The sequence below is a fragment of the Pezoporus wallicus genome, unplaced genomic scaffold (assembly GCF_028554395.1).
Source record: "Pezoporus wallicus isolate ANWC-B61680 ecotype Strahan unplaced genomic scaffold, APGP_CSIRO_Pwel_v1 contig_3710, whole genome shotgun sequence".
NCBI classification, from domain to species: Eukaryota; Metazoa; Chordata; class Aves; order Psittaciformes; family Psittacidae; genus Pezoporus; species Pezoporus wallicus.
This window is the reverse complement of record NW_026640315.1, coordinates 353,073-374,315: the sequence shown is the minus strand read 5'-3', so window position 1 is coordinate 374,315 and position 21,243 is coordinate 353,073. Positions and strand designations below refer to the sequence as shown.

The following is a 21,243-nucleotide window of genomic DNA, read 5'->3' as shown; positions in this document are numbered from 1 at the left end:
GCCCATTTACTCCAGGGTGGGCAGAGGTGAAATGAGGAAACACCGACTCCAGCTCCACAAGCAGTTTGGGAATGGTGGAAGAGCTTGCTGCAGAGAGACAGCATACAGGAAGGATGGAACGCAAAGCACCGCATCCCCTGTTTGTTTCCTCTTTCAGAAAGCAGATAGGAACAGCGTGCCTGTGTGCCACTGGGTCTGCTTCCATGGGTACAGCCCCCAGTCCAGCTGGATTTGAGCCCTTGCTGACTCTCCCTGTAGCATCGTTTCCCCTGGAGGAAATTCCAGCATGGAAGTGGAGGCCCAGCCGCCAGCCCTGCTCGGGCAGGAAGCAGGAGGGAGATGGCATGGATGTTGGTACCAATGTTATCCAGTTCCCAGCTGGGGTGGGACACTGCTGCGGGCGAGGAGGAGGAGCTCTGCTCTTCCCCTTCTCCAGTAGTGTTTCGTGGCTGGGAGGTACCAAATAACTACCATAAAATGCTGTCCTGGGCGTGCTCTGCTTCACAGTGACGCTGGGACAGGAGCTTTGGTATTCCTGCAACCTCCTCACTGCCTGCCTTGTCCAAAACACCACATAAACCATGCCAAGTGGACAGGCTGAGCATCTCCAAGCTTTAGGGAGCCCCTTCCCATCCAAAGTCTCACTTCTAAAGCCCCTGTCCCTCATTTCAAGCTCATCCGCTGTGTTACATGACCCAGAGACTCAGCAGAGAGGGCATCCCCCTCCCTTGGGAAGCCAGGCTTTAAACACCAGTCAAATACCTCCCAGCATCCATCCAAGTCCTCTGCAATGGCTGCAGGCAAATGTCTCAGAGAGACACAAAGCTTCAAAACCCTCATAAGGTCTTTCAGTAACCCCAGAAATAAGCATCCCTCCTCACACCACAGTGTCTGACGGCAGAGAAACAAACCCAAGTGGGGACAAAGGCACTCTGTTTTATTAACTAACCCTGCCACCGGCCTGATGGCAGCAGAGAAGGTCTCCACCGCACAGCACAAGGCGCAGGGGAAAGAGACCCAGAGCTGGTTGAAGTGGGGCTGATTTGTGCCGTGCTTTGCTCTGCCTTCCGCAGCTCAGAGCTGAAGGTGCTTCTCCATCTGCTCCCTCAGCTTGTACTTCTGAATCTGGAATGAAGTGCGGAGAGGAGGAGGAAGAGAGGCTCAGGAGATGGAAGAGGAGGCCAGGGTACCCACCCTGCCCCAGCCCATCCCTTACCTTGCCCGAGACGGTGAGCGGGTACTGATCCACAAACACGATGTACCGCGGGATCTTGAAATGGGAGATCTGGGAAGAGAAAACAGCTCCGAAGGAACCTGCTGGGACTGCCCAAGCTGGGAATGCCAGGGCTGCATCCCCAGTTCCTCCAAATCCATGGCTGTGCCCAGTGGGATGTACTGGTCTGGTGGGGAACTAAAGATTGCGAGACCCACCTTCCCTTTGCAGAAGGCTTTAATCTCTTCCTCGGTGCATTCCTGCCCAGTCTTCAGTCGGATGCAGGCGCAGATCTCTTCTCCCATCCGTGAATCCTTCACACCAACCACCTGGTTGGGACAGATGATCATCAGTGTGACCCATGGGGACATCCCTTTCCTCCCACAGGGTATGTGTGCTGGCCATGGCGCAAGCCCTGACCTGTATAAAGGGATGAGGGATGCTGGAACCACGGCATGGGGTCTGTAAGGGCGGTTTGAACTGCCTGACCACCCCACCAGTGTTTTCTACGTGACATCGAGCCTCCCTGGAAACACTTCCCAACCATTTGCCAGAGGAAAGCTGGCAGAGCAGGCTGGGTGCCAGGACACCAACACCTTCCTTTGGCTTTGCAAAGCCACTGGAGCGAGGTAATGAGTCAGACCAGGCAGGCAGCAGTTCATTGTGAGTGCAACAGGGACCTGTCCTCCCTCTGTGTGCCTCTGCTTCCCTGGAAAAGGGGGCAAGAGGTTTCACAACCAATAGGGAGATGGGAATCTCCAGATGGAACAGCAGGAGAGGGATGGAGTGAAATGAAAGGATTAATGGCCTGTGATAGCAGGAGATGGACTTCCCACGCCTGATCTCTCTCCAAAGCTTGCTCATGCTATTCCACGAGATTCCTGCCGTCATTCCCCGCCTTGAACCAGCATCTCCAAATCCTAGAGACACGTCGATCCTTTTGAGTCCAGAGCAGTGACATAAAGCCCTAGAAACTACATAAACAGGGCTGGTTTGCAACCCATCTGCACTGGGCCTGTTCCAGGGAGAGATGCTAGCCTGGCACAGGCGCAACGCTGACTAAATAGCTGGTTTATTTATGGGGAAGGAAACTTGTCTGGCACAAAACCTGGAGCAGAACAATCCCAGCAGACTGGGAGCAGCTGCTCCGTGCTGCGAATCAGCGCTGCCTTGTGAAGGACTGAAATCGGCTCTCGCTCCTCATCGCCAGGGACTTGTTGGAGGCGGCTTCTTGGGTTTAGGAGTTTAGTGAAGATCCGTAAATCAGTGAAAGCTTTCCAAGCAGGAATGTCAGAGGGAGCTCTGGAAGTGGACAGGCAGTTTAAAACCTGAAGAAGGATGACAGTCACTGCTGTGCAGACGTGAAGCTGGTGCACAAGAGGAACTGACATGCCCTATGCATGTCAACATAAAAAGGACATGGAACTGTTGGAACAAGTCCAGAGGAGGCCACAAGGATGATCAGTGTCTGGAGCACCTCCTGTATGGAGACAGGCTGAGAAAGCTGGGGCTGTTCAGCCTGGAGAAGAGAAGGCTGCGTGGAGACCTCAGAGCAGCCTTCCAGTGTCTGATGGGGGGCTATAGGGATGCTGGGGAGGGACTCTTCATTAGGGACTGTAGTGATAGGACAAGGAGGAATGGGCTTAAACTTAAACAGGGGAAGTTTAGATTGGATATAAGGAGGAAATTCTTTACTGTTAGGGTGGGGAGGCGCTGGAATGGGTTGCCCAGGGAGGCTGTGAATGCTCCATCCCTGGCGGAGTTCAAGGCCAGGCTGGACAGAGCCTTGGGTGTCCCTGCCCATGGCAGGGGGGTTGGAACTGGATGATCTTAAGGTCCTTTCCATTCTATGGATTCTATGCCAGGAGCTCTGCCTGCCTCGTTGTCCCAGTTCCTGCTGGGATGGAGTTAATTTTCTTCCTAGTAGCTGGTGCAGTGCTGTGATTTTGGATGTACTGATAGGATAATGTTGATAACACACTGGTGGTTTAGTTGGTGCTCAGTAGCGCTGACCCTAAGTTAAGGCCTTCTCAGTTTTTCATGCTGTGTCAGCGAGGAGGGGCACAAGAAGCCAGGAGGGAGCAGAGCCAAACTAGCCAAAGGGATATTCCATACCACAGCACATCCTGCTCAGTATAGAAACTGGGGGGAGTTGACTGGGAGCCACTGATCACTGCTTGGCATGGGCTGGGCATCAGTCATGGGGTGGTGAGCAGTTGTGTTGTGCATCACTTGTGTTTGTTGAGGTTTGTTCCCCTCTCTCTCCCCTTTCCATTACAATGATTGTATTTTACTTTATTTCAGTAATTAAACTGTTCTTAACTGATGGGTTTTACCTTTTCCTGATTCTCTTCCCATCCCATCAGTGGTGCTGGGGCAGCGAGCAAGCGGTGCCATCTGGGACTAAACCACAACACCCCCCCCATGCCATGAGCCTCTGCCTCCTGCTTGCCAACCAACATTACACACAAATTGATGCTGAAAACAGGGGAAGACAACCCCAAGCAGCAGTCCCAGCAGCTTTGTATACAGGTTGCCCACCACAGGAACCATCTCCCTCCCACTCACCTGGGCCTCGTCAACCTTGGGATGGGTGTGCAGAAACTGCTCAAGCTCTGCTGGGTAGATGTTCTCTCCTCCACGAATAATCATGTCCTTGCATCGGCCTATGATCCTGCAGTAGCCGTGCTCATCCAGGCTCGCAAGGTCCCTGTAACAACACCACACCTAGTCCTGGCCTAACTAAGGGGAGGAATGGCTGATGCTCCCATCCAGCCTTGTCTGGAGGCTGAGATGCCCCCTGAATACATGGAAGGGATCAAAGAGCTCCTGCTATTGCCATCAGCACTGTCCACACAGATAGCGGGGCTTGGGGGAAGGCAGTTGCTGTCCCTGCTGTGTACCCCACAGCCCCTCCATCCTTCCAGTAGCCAAGTGATGATTCCCTTCTCCAGGTGCACTTGACACAGGGGGCTCTGTGCTAAGAGCTGCTCTGAAGTTTCAGGGGCACCGAAATCACAGCCAAGGCACTTCTGTTCACATCCATCCCCATCCAGCATCACTCTGCAGTACAGACCAGCAGGAGCGGGGCTGTTTCCAGACTCACCCTGTCTTGTACCACTTCTCATCAGTGACCACTTCACTTGTCTTGGCAGGGTCACCCCAGTAGCCCAGCATCACGCAGTAGCCACGGATCTGAAGCTCCCCAGGAGTGTTCAGAGGCATGAACTGGCCTGTTTCGGGATCCTCAATTTTTGCCTGCAATGGAAGAGAAGGGCTCAGTAGATCTCCAAGCCGATTGTGATGGTGTGCCCCAGCACCAGACAAGGGAGGACACTGAGGTCTGCTGCAGGCAGAGGACCTGTAGCAGGCAGGGAGGGTCACTATCACCTCTGTGTGGGGTAAGATGCATCCCACCGTCTCGGTTTTCCTGGTGATGCTGTCATTGGGGAATCCCATGAAGGTGACGGGGCTGTTTTCCGTGGTCCCATAGGCAACCTGCAAACACAAGAGGAGAAACATGCCAAAGGGGACCACACATCCAGGCACGGGGGAGACAAACCTAGCAATGACCACATGGGAGAGCGGGGTGGGAAGGGGTTGTTCTCACAGTCACTCAGGTCACAAGCAAGCACGGCTCTCCTGGCCCATGGATGGACACTTTGGCTATCAGGTACTTTTGACACCCCAGTTACTTTTCCTGGAGGATCCCAGGGTTCACCATCCTCCTTTTAATCTATGTCTCTCCAAGCTCTGCCCCACTGACTCCCTACCAGACGCTGATTTGGCCTTGGTGCCCATGCAGCCATCTACTCAGGGTGCTGAGTTCACCTCGCATCTTCTACAGCTCCAGGCACATCAGACATTGCTTTGGATCAGCTTTGGATCAGCAGTGGGCCCCTGTTGGACACGGCATGTCCCACAGCATGGCTGCTGGCTCCAGATGCTTCAGCACAGACCTCAGCTCCTGTAACCCTCACAAAGGCATCACGAGGCTGCACAACGCTCGGCGCAGCTGCATTTACAGACCAAAAGCCTCACAGCGGGACAAAAGCTGCTTGCTGCTAACCCTCCCTCAGTGCTAATCCCAGCAGCAGGCTCCCAGTCACCTCAGCTCGAGGTCACTGCTCCTTGGAGGAAAATTCCAGCTCTTTATGGCAGCAGGAGCCGGGCAGGAGGAGCTCTGGACAGCTCTGACCTGCACCTGCAGTGGATCTTTGCTGCAGGAGAATGGCTGGGACATGGGAAGCGTTTGCTCCTTTCTCCTCCTCATCTTCAGGCTGACACACGAGCAGCTCTGACCCACTGCATTGCAAACATCTTCCTACAGCTTTGGCACCCAGAGCTGGGTCCTGCCTTTAGAGCCAGTGCCCAGCTCCACCACTGGACGGTGATCACCAAACTCCAGCCATTGAGCCCAAAAGTTAACAAGGGGCTTTGCAAAGGACTGTGATGAGGCCTCCTGGACAAGCACACCTATAGCACGTGGTGCTTCCTGCCGCTTGGGGCTGCTGAAGGATCTCACCTGGGACACAGCCTAAGGGCTGATGCTCTTGGCTCGACCGTACCAGGGTCAGCATGAATCCAAGCTGGAGATCCGCAGGAGCCTGCTCTTAGGAATCTGGAGGAGATCATCTCCAGGATGCTGCAGGGACCATCTGGTGCAAACTGCTCTGCTAGGAGCCTGGCAACCCACCGGGAGCGACTGTAAATAGGCTTCTCCTACCAGATGCAATGATAGCTTCCCAGCCGGGGTGGAAACCTACAGCGCCTAATGCTCAGACAGGATTTCTCTCCCACCCACTAATACGAGTCCTGTGGCTGGATCAAATGACTGACGAGACACGGATCCAAGATCCTAAACACTCATTAAGAATCCCAGCGCCTTTGTTGTTCTGTTTCACTCTGCTGGATGAATCGCAGCGCCCAGGATCCCAGCCAAGCCCTGACTCAACCCCTTCTGCCTCCCCGCGTCTCTCCAGCACTTTAATTGGATGCAGGAGCAGGCAGCTCCCTGGCAGGGTGATGCTGTGGTTCACCAGGCTCCTCCAGATGCCTGGCACCGCTCCGGGTACCCCAAGCACTGCCTGTCCGTGCCTTGGCCTGTGGCTTGTCCCCATAAACACCCTCACACCATCAGCAATGGGCTTCCCAGACAGCAACGTGGGTCTGAACCTCCAGCCTGATGCCCGATCGCTGCCTTCCCCTGCCCGCCTGCACCAGCATTGCTCTCTGCAGCCAAACACCAGGATGTTGCTCCTGAATTTCTCAGTATTTCTCCCTTGGGATAGTGTTTTCCCCAGCTGCATTCCCAAGATCAAGCCAGGGGCTGCAGCAAGCCCTCGCATGAATGCCGTGTCCTTCCCTATCCTCATTTGACACGTGGAGCATCCTCCAACAGCTCCATCGTCAGCAGGAGATGAAACAATGCTTCCACAAAACCCCATCTAGCAATTTAAGCTTGGAGATATCCACAAAGATTCCTATCTCTCAAGGCCCAAAGGGATACTTAGCATTATCTATCCACGCAGATTCATAGCTTCCAAGACCCAAAGGGACATTTAGCATCCTCTATCCACGCAGATTCATAGCTTTCAAGACCCAAAGGGACACTTAGCATCCTCTAGCCTTGTCATCTGGTATAATTTAGTCCAGAAAACCTCACCCAATCATTTCTGCATCGGCTCCATAATTTCCACTGGAGCTGTATCTGGTGTCAAAGCAAAGCTTTGCAGAGGCAGAGTCCAGCTCAGACCCTTGGCTCTGGGAGAAGCTACAAGAGTACAGAGTATAATTGACTGTAAAGCTTAGTTTATTGTGAGGACCACAAGTGACCCTCAGTGCCCAGCACGCGGATCAATCCTGCCTTTAGCAACAACGGCTCCAAAACAAACTGCTGCCTAACTCCTACCGACAGGAGAATCACTCTTTGTGCCTCCCGAGCCTCTGTCTAAACCAGGAATAAAAAGAACACCTTAGAAGTGTGTTTTTCAAAGCACATTTCACAAACATTTCCTGCTCGCGCTGTTTAAACACCGGCCACTGCGGAACAGGGAAAACAGCCTGGAGAAGGAAGCATCTAAAAAGGCAAAATAAAGTGCAAACAATGAGACTCCAGTCTCCTCAGTAAGCAGTGGGGAGGCAGATTGAGCTGGTGGGGAGAGAGGGAACTGTGAGGATCCTGGCTTTTCCCCAGCCATGCCACTTATTGATTGCATTACTCGGACCACATCGCATCAGCGCTCTGCTCCTCGGTTCTCCCCAGTGTTCAATGGCAATAAAACACCCACCCGTGTTCAACTGCTGCTGAGAGGCTGTGATGAAAAGGCTGGTTTCAGTCCCACCAGTGGGGTTATACTGGGTGAGACTGGAGCAGAAGGGCAGAGCTGCAGGGGGTACTTAGAGGAAACCCCCTGCCCCGGGCCTGAATGATGCTCAGAGAAGCTCTTCATGGCCCTTGTCACCACCCTTTGGTTATGCCACGCTGGAGGATGATGGCAGGGCTGGAACCACCAAACTAAACCCTACAGAAACTGAGCTTTGCTGAAGACAATGTTGGCTTTGGAAAAAAGCAGCAAATTGACCATGAAATAATAGGGATTTTAAGACTTCAGAGAGGGCATAATGAGCAACAGAAAGCAGACTGGCAACCCAAGAGGTGTGCTAAGAGACCTCTAAGAGGCCTTTTGGACCTCTCTCAGCGTAACATGCCCAATGGATCTCATTATCCCTAAACCCATGCTGAGCATGTTGTCTATCTTGGGTACCTCCATCAGTTAAACCCAGCCTATCCCTTCACAGCCAGCTCCAAATCATCCTCAACCGAGCATCTTCCCTCACTACCAAGATCACCCTGAACTTCACTGTCCTTTAGGGACGTGTGTCCCTTTGCTTTGGAGCTCTCCCACTATCCTAAATTGTATTGGAATATTCCAAGTCAACTTTAGCACTGCAAAAAACAACTCCTGACCATGTCCAGCCTATGTCACAGCGAGGTTTAATCTCCTTCCCCAGCAACAGTACCAGCTTTGTGTCAAAAAGGACACAAACAAGCAGGTCTTGTAGGACAAACCAAGCGTGGCCACCCTGCTGGCGTTTCTCCCCACCCAGGCTGATCCCAAACAGTCCCAGTTTGGATGGGGCTTAAAGAGCTCCCATAAATATCAGGTGCCCAAAGCACCGTCTTTGTGCTGTAGCACGCAATGGCTTTGCCTCGGGAGGAGACCACTGCAAAAATGGGCAACCCAGAAGGCGGCTGCTGCTGCAGATTAACCTCCTGCTATGGTGCAGTCAGGACAAGCTGCTCCTCGTGGTTTGGAGTTAAAGCTGCCTCTCTTCTATCCAGGCTGAGCTGAAGTCTTAAGGCTTGCAAGTATTTTCCCAGCCCTGCCAGCATTACAGAAGCAAGCAGCAAAGGCATGTGAAGTTACTTACTGGCTTATCCACAGCTTGGTTAAAGGTCCTTGCTGTGTAATTAACTCCATCCTCCCTGGCGCTGGGTGCCAAGGCAATTAGGAACAGTGGAATTGAAAGGAAAAAGGGAGAGGAGATGTGTCAGTAGAAAACCATTGGGCTGGGGGTACCTGAATGCTCAATGCTGCTGGGGAAGGAAAGTTGGAAAAAACCTAGGGGCAAAGGTAACATCCCTATGGCTTTGGAGAGCTCAGCTCCCACTGAAGACATGGTTAGAAGTCCAGGATCTATTTGCTTTCATGCTGCATTGTAAATGTTCTCACGGCACATCCCTATAGTTTCTGAAACCACCTCCTTGACAGGTCCTCTCCAGAAATGGGATAGGATGGGGAGGCCTCACTTTGGCCAAGGCAATCACCACGTGGAGTCAATTTTCCATCTTGACAACAGAGGGGGCTCATTGCTGGGGAGCATTTGGGAAAGACCCTGGTCTTGCATGCATCTGATGTGTTCTGCAAGTGAAGAAAGCCCCTTCTTCGTCAGAGCCTGCAAGGACAATGGGCTGCTGGGGGATGCCCAGTGCCTTGCAAGGGTGGGGAGAGGCAGTAAGGGCAGGAGAGGCCACGAGCATCATGCCGTAACTGCTGGGATCAGAAGGGAAGGGTGGACATCAACAAGGAGCCAAACTGGAAGCCTGTCAATGGGTGGAGGCCATGCTACAATGGAAGAAAACCATCAGAGGGAATGGCTGCACCCACCATCACCTCTTCCAGCTCAACAAGCAGCTTGGCCCCCTTATCACAAAGAGCAGCATCCTTCAACATGTCAAATAGAAAGGGTAACTCATGTTGAGCTCAGAGCCTCACGTGCCATTGTCACTGAGGGGGACACAGCACATCACCCAAAACCAGGGATTACTCAGGTACTGCCTGGAAGAGGAGGAAGGACCTAGGACACCCTCTGGGGCTCCCCATTGCCCACCCACTGGGGCTCCTCAGACACTGCAACCCCCCAGGACACTGCAGAGATTGCACCTTCTCCCACCTAGTGCTGGGTCTTGTCAGGGGCTCAGCTCCACAAGGGATGATGCTGTGCAGGCTGCAAGTGGGGACGGCTTGTGCACCCCAGGCACCCCCAAAGCTCCAGCCAGCAGAAGGAGACCACTTCAAGAAGGTGATTGCTGATGAGCACTGTCAGGCAAAACCAGATCTGGAGCCCCTTAAAAGCTACAGGGTCAGGCTTAAGCAAGCAATGGAATATTTTAACATGGAGCTATCTTGATAGGCCAGAACCATTAATACTAACAAAAATACAGATTAAACATGGAAAAGACCGTCCCTAGTGCCATATCAAAACAGCTCTGACCTGCAGCACCAAAGAAACACCCCATATCTATATTTATACTGTTTCCAAAGCTGTATTTATTTGCTTATCCCACAATGCCTCTGAGGAGGCGAGGAGGGAGCCCAGCATCTGCAGCTTACCCAGCACCAGCAATGTTTGCACAACTGTTAATCAAGTAAGAAGGAGAGGATGGCAGGAGGATAATCCTGCCTCTTCTGCCGTGTCCCAGCAGCACCGGCCCCGGGGGACCAGTGGGGTAGGGGCTGGACCAGCCCCAGCTCACTGCGGCATCCCACTGCTGCGGAGGGAACACTGACACTGCTGCTATTGTCACCTCCAGACTGCCAGCCACCCACGAGCGGGACCCGGGAGAGCTTTTGAGGATCACTGGATGTTTGCTGGCCGGTCGAGGGCTGAGGAACCCGGTGTGGGAAGAACACAAGCAGCCGGGAGCCCAGGGAGAGGAGCCAGCCCAGGCAGATGCCAACCAGCTCCAGCCGCAGGAATGCGCTCACCAGGGCACAGCAGCCAAACAGCATGAGGGGAAAGAGGTTTCCTTTATCCAGCGTTTGCGCCTGGAGAAATGGAGCTGAGAAGCAGACACCTTTGCCCTGGTAGCACTGCCCTGCTGCATCCCACCTGCTGCATCCCACCGTGCATCCACTGATCTCTGCTGCAGGCACTGGGGAGCCCTTAGGGACAGCTTCCACCTTGCACCAGCATCGTGGCATCTTCACAAGGAAGTTACAGGTCCTGCTTGTGTTCATAGCCACAGCACGGGCCCCCTGCAAGGACACAGTGTCCCTGTCCCCCAAAATCTTCAGTCTCAGACTGCAAAGAGATAAAGGTTGAGAGAAAGGGAAATGTATCCTCAGAAGAAGAAAGAAAAGAAGGTGGTTTGGGCAGTTTAACCTCTGAAAAGGGTCTGGTTCCAGAAATACACATGGATGGGATGTATTTATGGCCCTCACCTTTTCTGCTCCAATCTGACTCTTCCTGCAGAAGCAGCAAGCTGTTAGGCTGGTATTTTTTGTAAGGAGATGGGAAAACCAAGCATCAGCCATCAGCTGCGCTCAGGGAAGGAGCATGGAAGGATACACGACCTAGCTTCAGCATCCAACAGAAACAGGCTGGGGTTTAAATCTCACCCATCAGCTGCTCTCACACAGAGCAACAGCTGGTATGTAACTGCAGGAACTGGCCATCAAATGATTACAAGACTGAAGGTGGTTGAACCTGCTCAAAGACTATCAATCAGTAAATGGAAGATGATGCTTTAGAGGTGAATTTTCTCTTTCTCCATCATTCACTCAGCTGAGCTTTATGAGCAGCACACACTTATGGGGCATCTCAGTCCTGATTGACCTGGAGAGGCAAAGGAGGAAAACACAGGGGATTCTTCTGTCTGCCTCCTCTTTCACTGGCTCAAAGGTCCTGGCGAAGACACTCAAAGAGCTACTCCAGAGGTTAAAGCATGCTATGACCATTGTGGTGCCCACTGAATCAGGCCTAAGCAAAGATACCACTGTTTTGGTCAAAGAGTTTTAAATCTTACAGTAGAAGTCTATCAGGAGGTCCCACTGAGCAGGAGCCTGGAGCTCCTTTGGTCAGAGCATCCCTCTGGAGATAAGGCAGGAGAACAGTTGAGCATCATAGAATCAACCAGGTTGGAAAAGACCTTCAAGATCAAGTCCAACCTTTACCTCAGCACTGCCAAGGCCACCACTAACCCATGGCACTGAGGGCCTTGTCTACACGGTGTGTGAACACTCGGGCAGCCTGTTCCAACACCTGAGCACCATCACCATGGTGCCGAGGCGAGTGGCGAGGCCACGGCTGCTCCACAGCAGGGCTGGCGAGCACTGGAAGCCTGACATGGAGCGGTTTGCACTGAGATCCCACATTACATCATCATTCCCTCCGCACCGCAGGCTCACCAGAGCCTACAGTCACACCCCAGACACCCTTTTTCTCCCCCAAACTGGTCATGCAATGAAAACAAGGTTCATACTGACAGCTGCTGAGCAGCGGCCGGGCTGGCAGGCAGCTTGCATAGCACCACAGGAGCACGCTCAGCGGTGCTGGCTGATTCCTCACAGCAACAATGGAAAAACCCAGGAATCTCGGTGAATAACCAGTCTGTGTCCTAAATCAGCCCTTGGATTTCCTCCCTTTCTTGAGCCTGTCTCGCCTCTGCAAAAGCTCCGCTGGGGCTCTGCAGCCGGGCTCGGGAGCACAGCTCTCAACAAGCTCATAGTTATGTGCTGGGCCCTCGAGTGTGTGCTGCAGCCAGGACCTGGCTGGAAATCAGTTCAAAATGTTCCAGTTCCAAACCCCACCCCGCAACCCCTGGATCTCTCCCTTCACACTCACAGAAGCAGGCGCTGGGGCTTTTAACCACTTTGCTTTAGCCTTCTCCATTGGCATCCCTTGGGTTAACTCACCTTTGCCATTGCTACCCTGAGAGAGAAGCCAGGGCAAACCCCACTCCCAGCTCCAGCTGTGATTTCCTTGCTCTGTCACCATCCCTTTACCAATGCTTACACTTATCCCTGTCCATAGCTTCATCCTGGGAGCCACAGGCATTGCCACCCACCGAACCTACACACAGCAGGGCATTATTGTCTAGCATTTCATATCCCATACCCCAACAGGCTCTTTCACTGCTCCATCCCTTGTTGGAAGGCAACAGCCACTGCCCCACAGTGCCACGTGCTGAGATAAACCCCCTCACACAGTCTCCTGACCATGACCATCCATGTGTCACACTCAACTGCTCATAGGAAAAGATGCAGCAGAAATGAAGACCTGTCTTTGTTCTCCCTTTCTTGGCCAACTCCTAGGTGCAGCCTGGATCTGCAGGTCTTCAACCTTGAACTTGCAAGAGCAACTACAGCAGTGCTGGCCTCTGGCATGACCCTGTATCGCTCCCATCATTTCCCATCCCTTCTCAGGCAAATTCCTTGGAGATCAGCAAGATGAGATCCCCAAAACACCTTCCTCTGTGATAACAGAACACGATGCTTCTCCCCAAGCCAGCTGAGCCTAAATACATCCCAGGAGCTTCAGCACGAGGTGCCTGTGGAGCACAGCAGTGCTCCCTGCTACGCTGTTCAACCAAAATAGGTTGTTTCCCCCACAGCTGATAAACCTGGGCCCCGCTCAGCTCAGCAGGGACCAAAGGGGTTCTCCACAGAGCAGGTCTCTGCTTGTTCTCCCCGTTGCAGAGAGGAAAACTACCTCAGCTCAGTCTCTTCAGCAGCAGGGCCTGGCAGGACCATGGATACTGCTCTCCCTGGTGCCAAGGGGTTAAGCTCACAGTAAGTTCCCAAACCCAGTTGCTTCCAACTGGCTGCTGCCTGCGGTTTGTGGGAAGGGATTTTGCTTTTTAATAACATTATAAATAGGGCTGTGTTCAGCATGCTGCAAACACAGTTCCTCTCTTCTCTCCCACCCATCTCCCTCCTTCTCCTCCTCCTGCTTCTCTCCCCACCACACCAGTTCCACATCTGACCATGTACCGGCCGGGCTTCTTCCTCAGTGTCCTCCTGGCGTGTCTCGCCTCCGCCGTGCAGGCATGTCCCCCCAGCTGCCACTGCCACGGTGGGGACCTGCAGCACGTCATCTGCGACAACGCGGGGCTGAAGAAGATCCCCAAGGTGCCCGAGCAAACGCGGCTCCTCAACCTGCAGAAGAACAACTTCCCCGTCCTGCCCACCAACGGCTTCCGTGACATGAAGAAGCTGGTGTCCCTGCACCTCCAGGGCTCACGGATCAAGGAGATCTCAACCGGAGCCTTCCGGGGGCTCAAGAGCCTGGTCTACCTCTACCTCACTGACAACCAGATCAGTGTCATTAAGCCAGGAGCCTTCGATGACCTCTCCGAGCTCACCTACCTGTACCTGGACCAGAACAAGATCCCAGACCTACCCAAAGGGGTCCTCTCCCCTCTTGTCAACCTCTTCATCCTGCACTTAGGCAGCAATAAGATCCAGGAGCTGAAACCAGGGGTCTTCAGTGGGGCTAAAGACCTGCGCTGGCTCTACCTCTCTGACAACTCCCTCACCAACCTCCTACCTGGGGCCCTGGAGGACGTGGAAAACCTCGCTGTTCTCCACCTGGACAAGAACCAGCTGAGCAGCTACCCTGTGAATGCAATGAGTAAGCTGAGAGTGCTGGAGGAACTGAAGCTTTCTCATAACCCAATTGAGGTCATCCCTGACAATGCCTTCCAGTCCTTCGGGCGATACCTGCAGACGCTCCACCTGGACAACATGAAACTGAAGAAGGTGAGTCCTTTCTCTTCCGTTTGCTCCGGATAAGAAACATGGGGCTTGATTTGCTTCTCCTTCACAAAGCCCTCTGTTTGCTGTCCCTCCCTTGCAGAGGAGAGGGGAGATGCAGGTCTGCAGGCTCTGCAGACATCAAGGCATTGGCCAGCCAACAGCAGCTCAAGTGAGGGATGAGAGCACTCCACCCTTCTGTTGAGTTATTTTATGCAAACCCAAATCATCTGGTGTTGTTCAAACTCCCTGGAAAGGCAGCACATTCCCTCCCAAGCTGGAGGTGACACCAGACACTGACAAAGGCATTTGGGATGCTCCAGGACAAATAGTAACCTTCCATCATGCCAGACACAAGGTGTGGGATGAGAGGCGGGTGTCTACCTCCTGACTCAAGGGATTGAGGAGCACTGCCACCTTGCAGAGCTCAGCTGCTCTGCCTCCTTCCTTCAGCCTGGGTACCTGTTGGAGGTTGGGAGGGGAGAGGGGCTATGAACAGCAGTGATTTCTCACCCATGCCTTGCAGATAGGTAGGCATAAGGACCTTCACCTCCCCCTGTGCCTCCTAACTTTACACGTTACAAAGAAAGGTTTGTTTATTGATGCTGTCTCAAAAGGAACTCATGCAGCATCTTACAAAGGGGCCCTGTTCCCACTGGAGAGGAGGAGGAGGAGGAAGGACATTCAAGTATCCCAAATGGCAAAACAACCCCCTTCCTTTTCTGTGAGAAAAGGCAGCAGCATCACACTCAGGGAATCACTTGCATTTGGACCTCTGAAATACCAGAACAGAAATAAGCACAGTGCAAGAGCAGCAGTATCCTGACGTCCTAGGTGCACCCCACATAGCTGGAAAGAGAGGGGACTGCACGTGAGCAGAACAGTTCTCCCTGGGATGATGCTTTGCCAGGAAGCCCATAGATAAAGGGAATCCAGGTGAGGACTTCACAGCTGAGCAATACCCACCACATGCAGGAAGATGCGATGAAAAAGAGAATTTCTTAGCAACAAAGAGCAACTCATAGAGCCTCATAGGGATGAAAACACCTGAAAGCTACCAGGAACAGAGAACACCAGAGTTTTCAAGGGGATATAGCACCCAAAATGCTCAAAAACTGGATTAGAGCATGTCCAGGTGGAGAGCAACACTACCCGTAACAGCTCAGTAGCACTCGGTCAGTATTTAAGCCCTTGTCCACTCTCAGCACTAACATCTCCAGGATGAGAATAAGCAAACTCAACACTGAAAAGAACCCAGTGACCTCTAGGCAAGCCCTCAGACATGCTGTCACAGCACTTCTGTAGACTTGGGTTTAATGCAGTTTCATCATGCACAAGTCACAAATCACAGGTTAAATGATGTACCAGCTGTAGAGACATCAGTGTCCCAGGTTACACGTTAGACTAACTCATGATGCTGGGGTGCTGCAGGGAATTAAATGTCCTTTGGATTGGCCAGAAAGCAAGGCCAGTGCCAGTCAGCAAAGCCCACTTTCTTCTGTTCAGTGAGCCCCTGTGGACAGGACCTTTAAAGGTTCTTCTGCAGCCAGATGTCTCCTTTCCTCCCCAACAGCCCAATAGGACACCAGTCCAGGGGATCAGCACTGCAGCTTTAGGACTCACATTCCTTGTTAGGAACACAGCTCAGAGCTTTCTCTTCAAATCCTCAAAGGTCTCATATCCAAACAGCCCACGCATGAGCTGTGCACTGCTAGGAGACATCTCATCACAGAGGTCTCACGACCTAGGAAATCACCACCAAATACTTCAAGTGCCGCTGGCATCTTGACTGCAGCTCTTCCTCGTACACAAAAACACTGTCCTCAGCTGTCCCCTGCAAGAGTTTTAGCTGATTAACTGCAGAACCCTTCCACTCAAAGCTATCCCAGCCTATATTACATCGAGCAGAACGAGGAGAGCCCTCAGGCTACTCCGCAGCTCCAGCATGGGGCTCCCAAAGCGATCCACCAGCATAATGGACCCCCATCGGTCACAGGCCAGGACCCACCACGTACATCAACATGAAGCCAGGCAATGGAAACTTTACATACACCCTTCTCTGTGTATTTATTGCCAAATAACTTAGAGCAGCAATCACTCCTCCACCTAAATAAGGGAAGAAATAACCCATTTCTTCACAAACGCGTGCTCTGGCAGGCAGCGCAGCGCCTCTAACCAGCAGATGTGAGCTCTCCTCATGGGGCTGGGAGAGGAATGAGCAGCTGAGACAGTACACCACTGTCCAAGGCAGAACACGGCCAGGCTGCTGCCCCACTGCACAGCATGCCAGCATCTCTGAGCAGCTCCACTATCAGCACAGTGAAACCTACCGAGGTCAGCACAGTGCTGGACCACAGGGGCCAGCCCCGCTGACTGTTCAACAGCTCCGGGAGCCTCTTAGCTAAGCTCTAATCCTATCCAGCATTGCTTAATTTGGAAGATGACACAAGTTCACAGCTTAAAATAGCGGGTTTTCCCTGTCAGGCTTTTTAGCTTAGAGAGCTTGAACACACCCGGATGGTGCCATCCGAAGTGCAAGGTTCTGGTCAGCAATGGGAGCAGAGGTCCTTGACTGGGGGGCTCTGGTAGACATAGTGAGCCTCCTCCTCACCCTTTAGAGAAATCTTTTCCCCCCAGCTTTGGGAAGGGGGAGAAAAGCTGTCATAGCCAGGAGGAGCTTTGTGCTTTGTCAATTACCCCCCTCCAAAGCATGGCCACCGAAGAAGTTTGTGTTGAAGGAGTGGATTTCAAGAAGAAACTTTCCAACCTGAGTAACCATGGGGTGAAAAAAGCCAGGATGAGGCCTCAGGGAAGATTGGAGCCAGGTCTGCAGCCTCTCTCTTCTCTTGGGCAGCTTTTTTAAGGGAGACTCTCCCTTAAAGCCTTCCCATTAATCAAGAAAAGATAAATCCTGCAGCATCCCCTGCAAACAACGCATTGGAGATGAGGAAAAACAGAGGAGTTTGAGGTGCTGGAAACCCGCCTCTATTCCTGCACTGCTCAGATGCCAAGTGTAACTTTCCACTCGGAGCCCCCGGGCACTGCCAAAGTCTACAGCCCCTTCAGGCGCCACAAACACTCCTTCCTTCAGCCATTCCAGGCACTGGGAGGCTTTCCAGCCTTGGAAAGGAATACACCCAGAAAATATCTTCATTTAGAACGGAAAAGTATGGCTCAAAAATAGAGAAGGCTGCCAGACTTCTCTTTATTTAGGGATGTAGCACAAAGTCAATCCCACATGGATTTGGGACGGAGCTTTCTGCAGGCAGGGAACTCCATCACCCATGAGCCCACTAGCTTGATGCTTCTGTTAGATGTCCAAAGCTTCCAGCGAGCCAGGACACCATCCCACTGCTCCTTCCATGCTTATACCACTAAGTCTTGAACAGAGACACTCAGGTTTGAATTCCCCCTTCTCTAACTCAACGTTCCTCCTGGGAAACCCCTGTGCTTCAGTTTGCAGACAACGCATTCGCCGGCGTGACGGTGCTGAAGACGGCTCACGTGGAGAACAACCGGCTCACCCAGCTGCCCCGCAACTTCCCCTTCGACAAGCTGGAGACGCTGACGCTGTCCCGCAACGCCTGGCACTGCAACTGCCAGCTCGCACATCTGCGCAAGTACGGCACCACGCATCCCTTCCCTGGGTCTCCCCGAGCACCCTCACAAGAGGGGGGATGCTAAAGGATGCATCCGTCCTCAGCAGCTCGCTCCCCCGTCCTCCCCTTGCCACTTACGGTGGTTTGTGGCTCTCATAAGCTCTTGGTCTTCTTCCTCCCCATGTCCCAGGTGGCTGAAGGGCAATCGCACCCGCACCGAGGATACCTGCTCTACACCTGCACAGTACCGGGGACAGTCCATCAGAGACACCCCGGCTCTCCGCACCTGCAAGCTCCCCACCAAGAGGTCCAAGAAGGGAAGCCGCCATTAAACACGTAAGATGGTTCACTTTTGGTCAGATCTACCAAACCTTGGTAGGGTTCTATCACTGATTTCTGAGTTTAATAACACCAGGGTTTGGCTCAGAGCAGCTCATCCATTCACCCATGGATACCAATGCTCAGGGCTGCTCCATCTCCTGGCAGTATTGGGCTCCATGAGCTCCCCAGGACAGAGAATCTGCCTGGAGCATTAGGGATGGAGTCAACCCTGCAAAACAAACATGGGGCTAAAGACAGGCCTGGAGCAGCAAGTAAGGGTGAAATGTGTAATTAAGTGTCAAAACTGGGTGTTTAGCCCACTCTTTCTCTGAGCTGGGATCACAGATGCTTTTGTAACCGATTGGAGATGCTCAGCCTTTTGCCCTAGTAAAGGTCCTCTGGAATCCAGGGCAGGACATTGCTGCGAGATCTGGCCCCAGGCTGTCCAGCCCATGTGAAAATAGATGTCTTCCATAAGGAGCAGTTCTCGCTCCAGCACCTGCCTTTCAGCAACTACAATTCCCATCCCAGACACTCATGTATTTAAAACCAAGGGCAGATGCCTTCAAATGAGTGTCTCGGAAGAAGGAGGTTCGAGACAGCAAATACTCTTTGAATAGAGTGTTCTGGGCCAGGAAGTGATTCAGAGACAGGGCTGACTTTGCTTTGAGCAATGAGCTTGCTGACATAAAAACACCAACTGTGAGAACCTATCACACAAACACCTTCCACAACTGGATGCTATCAAGAGTATTGAAAACTCAGCACACAGAGTAGCTAAAAAGCCACAACTGTCATCACTCCATCCCAAGTACTTCACTTTTCCCCATCCCAGGAACACATCTGGAGACTGTACGGATTCCAAAGGACTCTGGATGAGCCTGAAAGTTTATAAGCTCTTGGGAAAGGGAGCTTTGCTCATCTGTTAAGTGGAGTGCAGTGACTCTGCACTGCACAAACAAGGTTTGTCACTGTACCCTATGGTAACAGAAGGGACAAGGCAGAAGCCTGAAACCCAGTTTGGTCCCCACTTCGCTAAGGATATGCATAACAGGATGGAGAAAGTAGATTTATGACCAGACTGTCAGGGATGATGCCAGCCTTCCCAAAGTGGTTATTTCTCTGGCAGCGCCAGAGGTTTTATGGATTGGAGATGGAAATACCAGTCATTCCATATGGGGTGGATAAAGTTCCGCTCTGAGGATGGAAGAACTTCAGTTTTCTAAACCACAATACTCAAATGTATTTTATTTACAGGTCTGCCCCTTCTTAACCTTCTTTTTCCCTGCCTAAACTCAATTCCAGTTCACACCTTCATGATGAAAGTAAAAAACACAGGGCAATTATACCTGGTTTTATTATAGCACCTTCTATCCAGCTCTCTCAAACCCTCAAACAGGTTTACAGGTGTTAATGAAAGGAAACTACTTGTTCCAGGCTTGCAGAAGACAGAGCTTGGTACCTTTGGGTGTCAGTGCCAAAATACAGATACAGAAACCCACTCAGTGTGGCGAGCATGATTCTAAGGAATACGAAGTATCTTTGACTTCACCATGTACCTCTTGAGAGCCAGGCAGTTTTCTCAAGTGTCAGCTATGGGGATCTGTGTTCACGGCCGATGACTTGTGTCATTGACCATGTTTCAGATGCACAGCTGCTTGGCAGTTCCTCAAATCTCCTGCCCTGGACAGTCTGAACCAATTGCACCAAAGCAATTCCCTGTTCTTGAAAACCTCACCCTTGGGTTTCTTCCTTTACAAAGGAAGTGCTCATTGACCATCGCTGCTTTGGGTAAGGTACTCAAGAGTTGTGTATTGATTTAGCAGAAGAGGTCAGAGATGGCACTAAGCCATCTCCTCTGTAGGAACTCACAATGGCTCCTTGACTCCTAACACTTCACTTTCAAGTATGGGCTCCACTCACTCACTATAAAAGCAAACAGACAAGTTTACTGATTGCTTGGAAAATGCCCTTAAACATGCGGCCTTCTCTCTTCTTTCCCCCTAGCAGGCCCCGGTATGGCCTGTCCTGGTGACCGGCCACTTCAACCATCAGAAAACTACTGACTTCTGAGTCCTTCCTTTAAGCTTCTCCTACCTATCAGGAAACACTTCTGATATATCCACACACCTCCAGCCTCCTCGGAATCCCCGCTTCTCTGCTCATCGCAGGATGGAATCCACCTTTTCAATCTTTTCCGACATCTATATATTTTAAAAGAGGCATTTTTATGCATGACCATACTAAGACAAAGCTAACTTAGATCCTGCCGGTAAAACACAGTCATCTTTCCCAGAGGCAACATAACCCGCATCCCCAGTCAAACAGTTGGTTGCTGTCTCTCCCTTTCCAGTGCAGTGGAAGCAAGAGGGAAGGTTGGAGCATCCTTCCCCAGCTGCTTGACCAGGAAAATTGGTCTCAACCCATACAAAGCAACTCCTCTGCCTTCCCACGGAGGGGATCCCTGCAGGCCAGGGCTGAGGGGGATAGGTGAAGCAATGACCAAGAACCGATGGCGTTGAGACCGAGCTGCCCTTTCGTGCCAAAGGGCAGCAATCTCTTTAGGTTGGCCAGAAACCCTTTAAGCAAAGCAGCACTGGAAAACCCCAAAAGTGGAGCTATGTGAAGACTGGATTCCTTCCCACTCTGTGGGGTCTACCAAGACACACGTACATCCAAGAGGAGAAGGTGTGCACTGCGCAGCCTGGCTTGGGCACCCCTCCTCTTCTCCTTGCCCATACCCCAGAGGATCTAGCAGGACACCAGGATGACTGTGGTTTATTGTCAAGGCTATTACAATACCACAGTTGCAACCTAACTGTGTTTTTTAATCTGAAAGAGTTATATAAATATATGTATATTTATTCCTCTGTAATTGAGTGTAAATGACCTTTAAGGGGATGTCCTCCTCTGTCTCCTATGTAGAAATTAAATTGTATATTTTCTTATGTACATCTTCTGTATAAAGCTCTTGCTGCAAAGATGAATTCAACAAGTCTCCCTGTGTCTGTCTGAGGGCTGGAGGATGAGAAGTATCACGAGACCAGTGATACAAATATAGACTTAATCC

General features: G+C 52.0%; 2 protein-coding genes across 3 annotated transcripts in view; one reads left to right on the top strand and one right to left on the bottom strand.

Moving 5' to 3' along the window:
* Positions 1–938: 938 nt before the first annotated feature.
* Positions 939–21,243, bottom strand: part of ACSF2 (acyl-CoA synthetase family member 2) — a 35,157-nt gene continuing 14,852 nt past the window's right edge. Inside the window, exons 11-16 of the mRNA XM_057418416.1 lie at positions 4,604–4,711; positions 4,320–4,471; positions 3,782–3,923; positions 1,432–1,542; positions 1,217–1,285; positions 939–1,125 (exon numbers count right to left, since the gene is read on the bottom strand). Of these exons, the coding sequence (XP_057274399.1) occupies positions 1,075–1,125; positions 1,217–1,285; positions 1,432–1,542; positions 3,782–3,923; positions 4,320–4,471; positions 4,604–4,711 (633 nt within the window). The 3' untranslated portion in view covers positions 939–1,074. The remainder of the gene's footprint in view (positions 1,126–1,216; positions 1,286–1,431; positions 1,543–3,781; positions 3,924–4,319; positions 4,472–4,603; positions 4,712–21,243) is intronic.
* Positions 13,176–21,160, top strand: CHAD (chondroadherin). Of its 2 annotated transcripts, none has more exons than XM_057418422.1 (4): positions 13,176–14,259; positions 17,710–17,873; positions 18,043–18,188; positions 20,181–21,160. In XM_057418422.1, the coding sequence occupies exons 1-3, from the start codon at positions 13,486–13,488 to the stop codon at positions 18,182–18,184; spliced, it is 1,080 nt and encodes a 359-aa protein (XP_057274405.1). In that variant the 5' UTR covers positions 13,176–13,485; the 3' UTR covers positions 18,185–18,188; positions 20,181–21,160. The 2 variants fall into 2 exon arrangements, with proteins under 2 accessions (XP_057274405.1, XP_057274404.1); XM_057418421.1 differs by having other exon boundaries at positions 13,177–14,259; positions 20,184–21,160.

Excerpts from the sequence above, each read along its gene's own strand:
- CHAD (XM_057418422.1), top strand. The coding sequence starts at position 13,486 with ATGTACCGGCCGGGCTTCTTCCTCAGTGTCCTCCTGGCGTGTCTCGCC. Across the intron at positions 14,260-17,709 it reads ACAACATGAAACTGAAGAAG|TTTGCAGACAACGCATTCGC; the intron begins GTGAGTCCTTTC and ends CCTGTGCTTCAG. Across the intron at positions 17,874-18,042 it reads CAGCTCGCACATCTGCGCAA|GTGGCTGAAGGGCAATCGCA; the intron begins GTACGGCACCAC and ends CCCATGTCCCAG.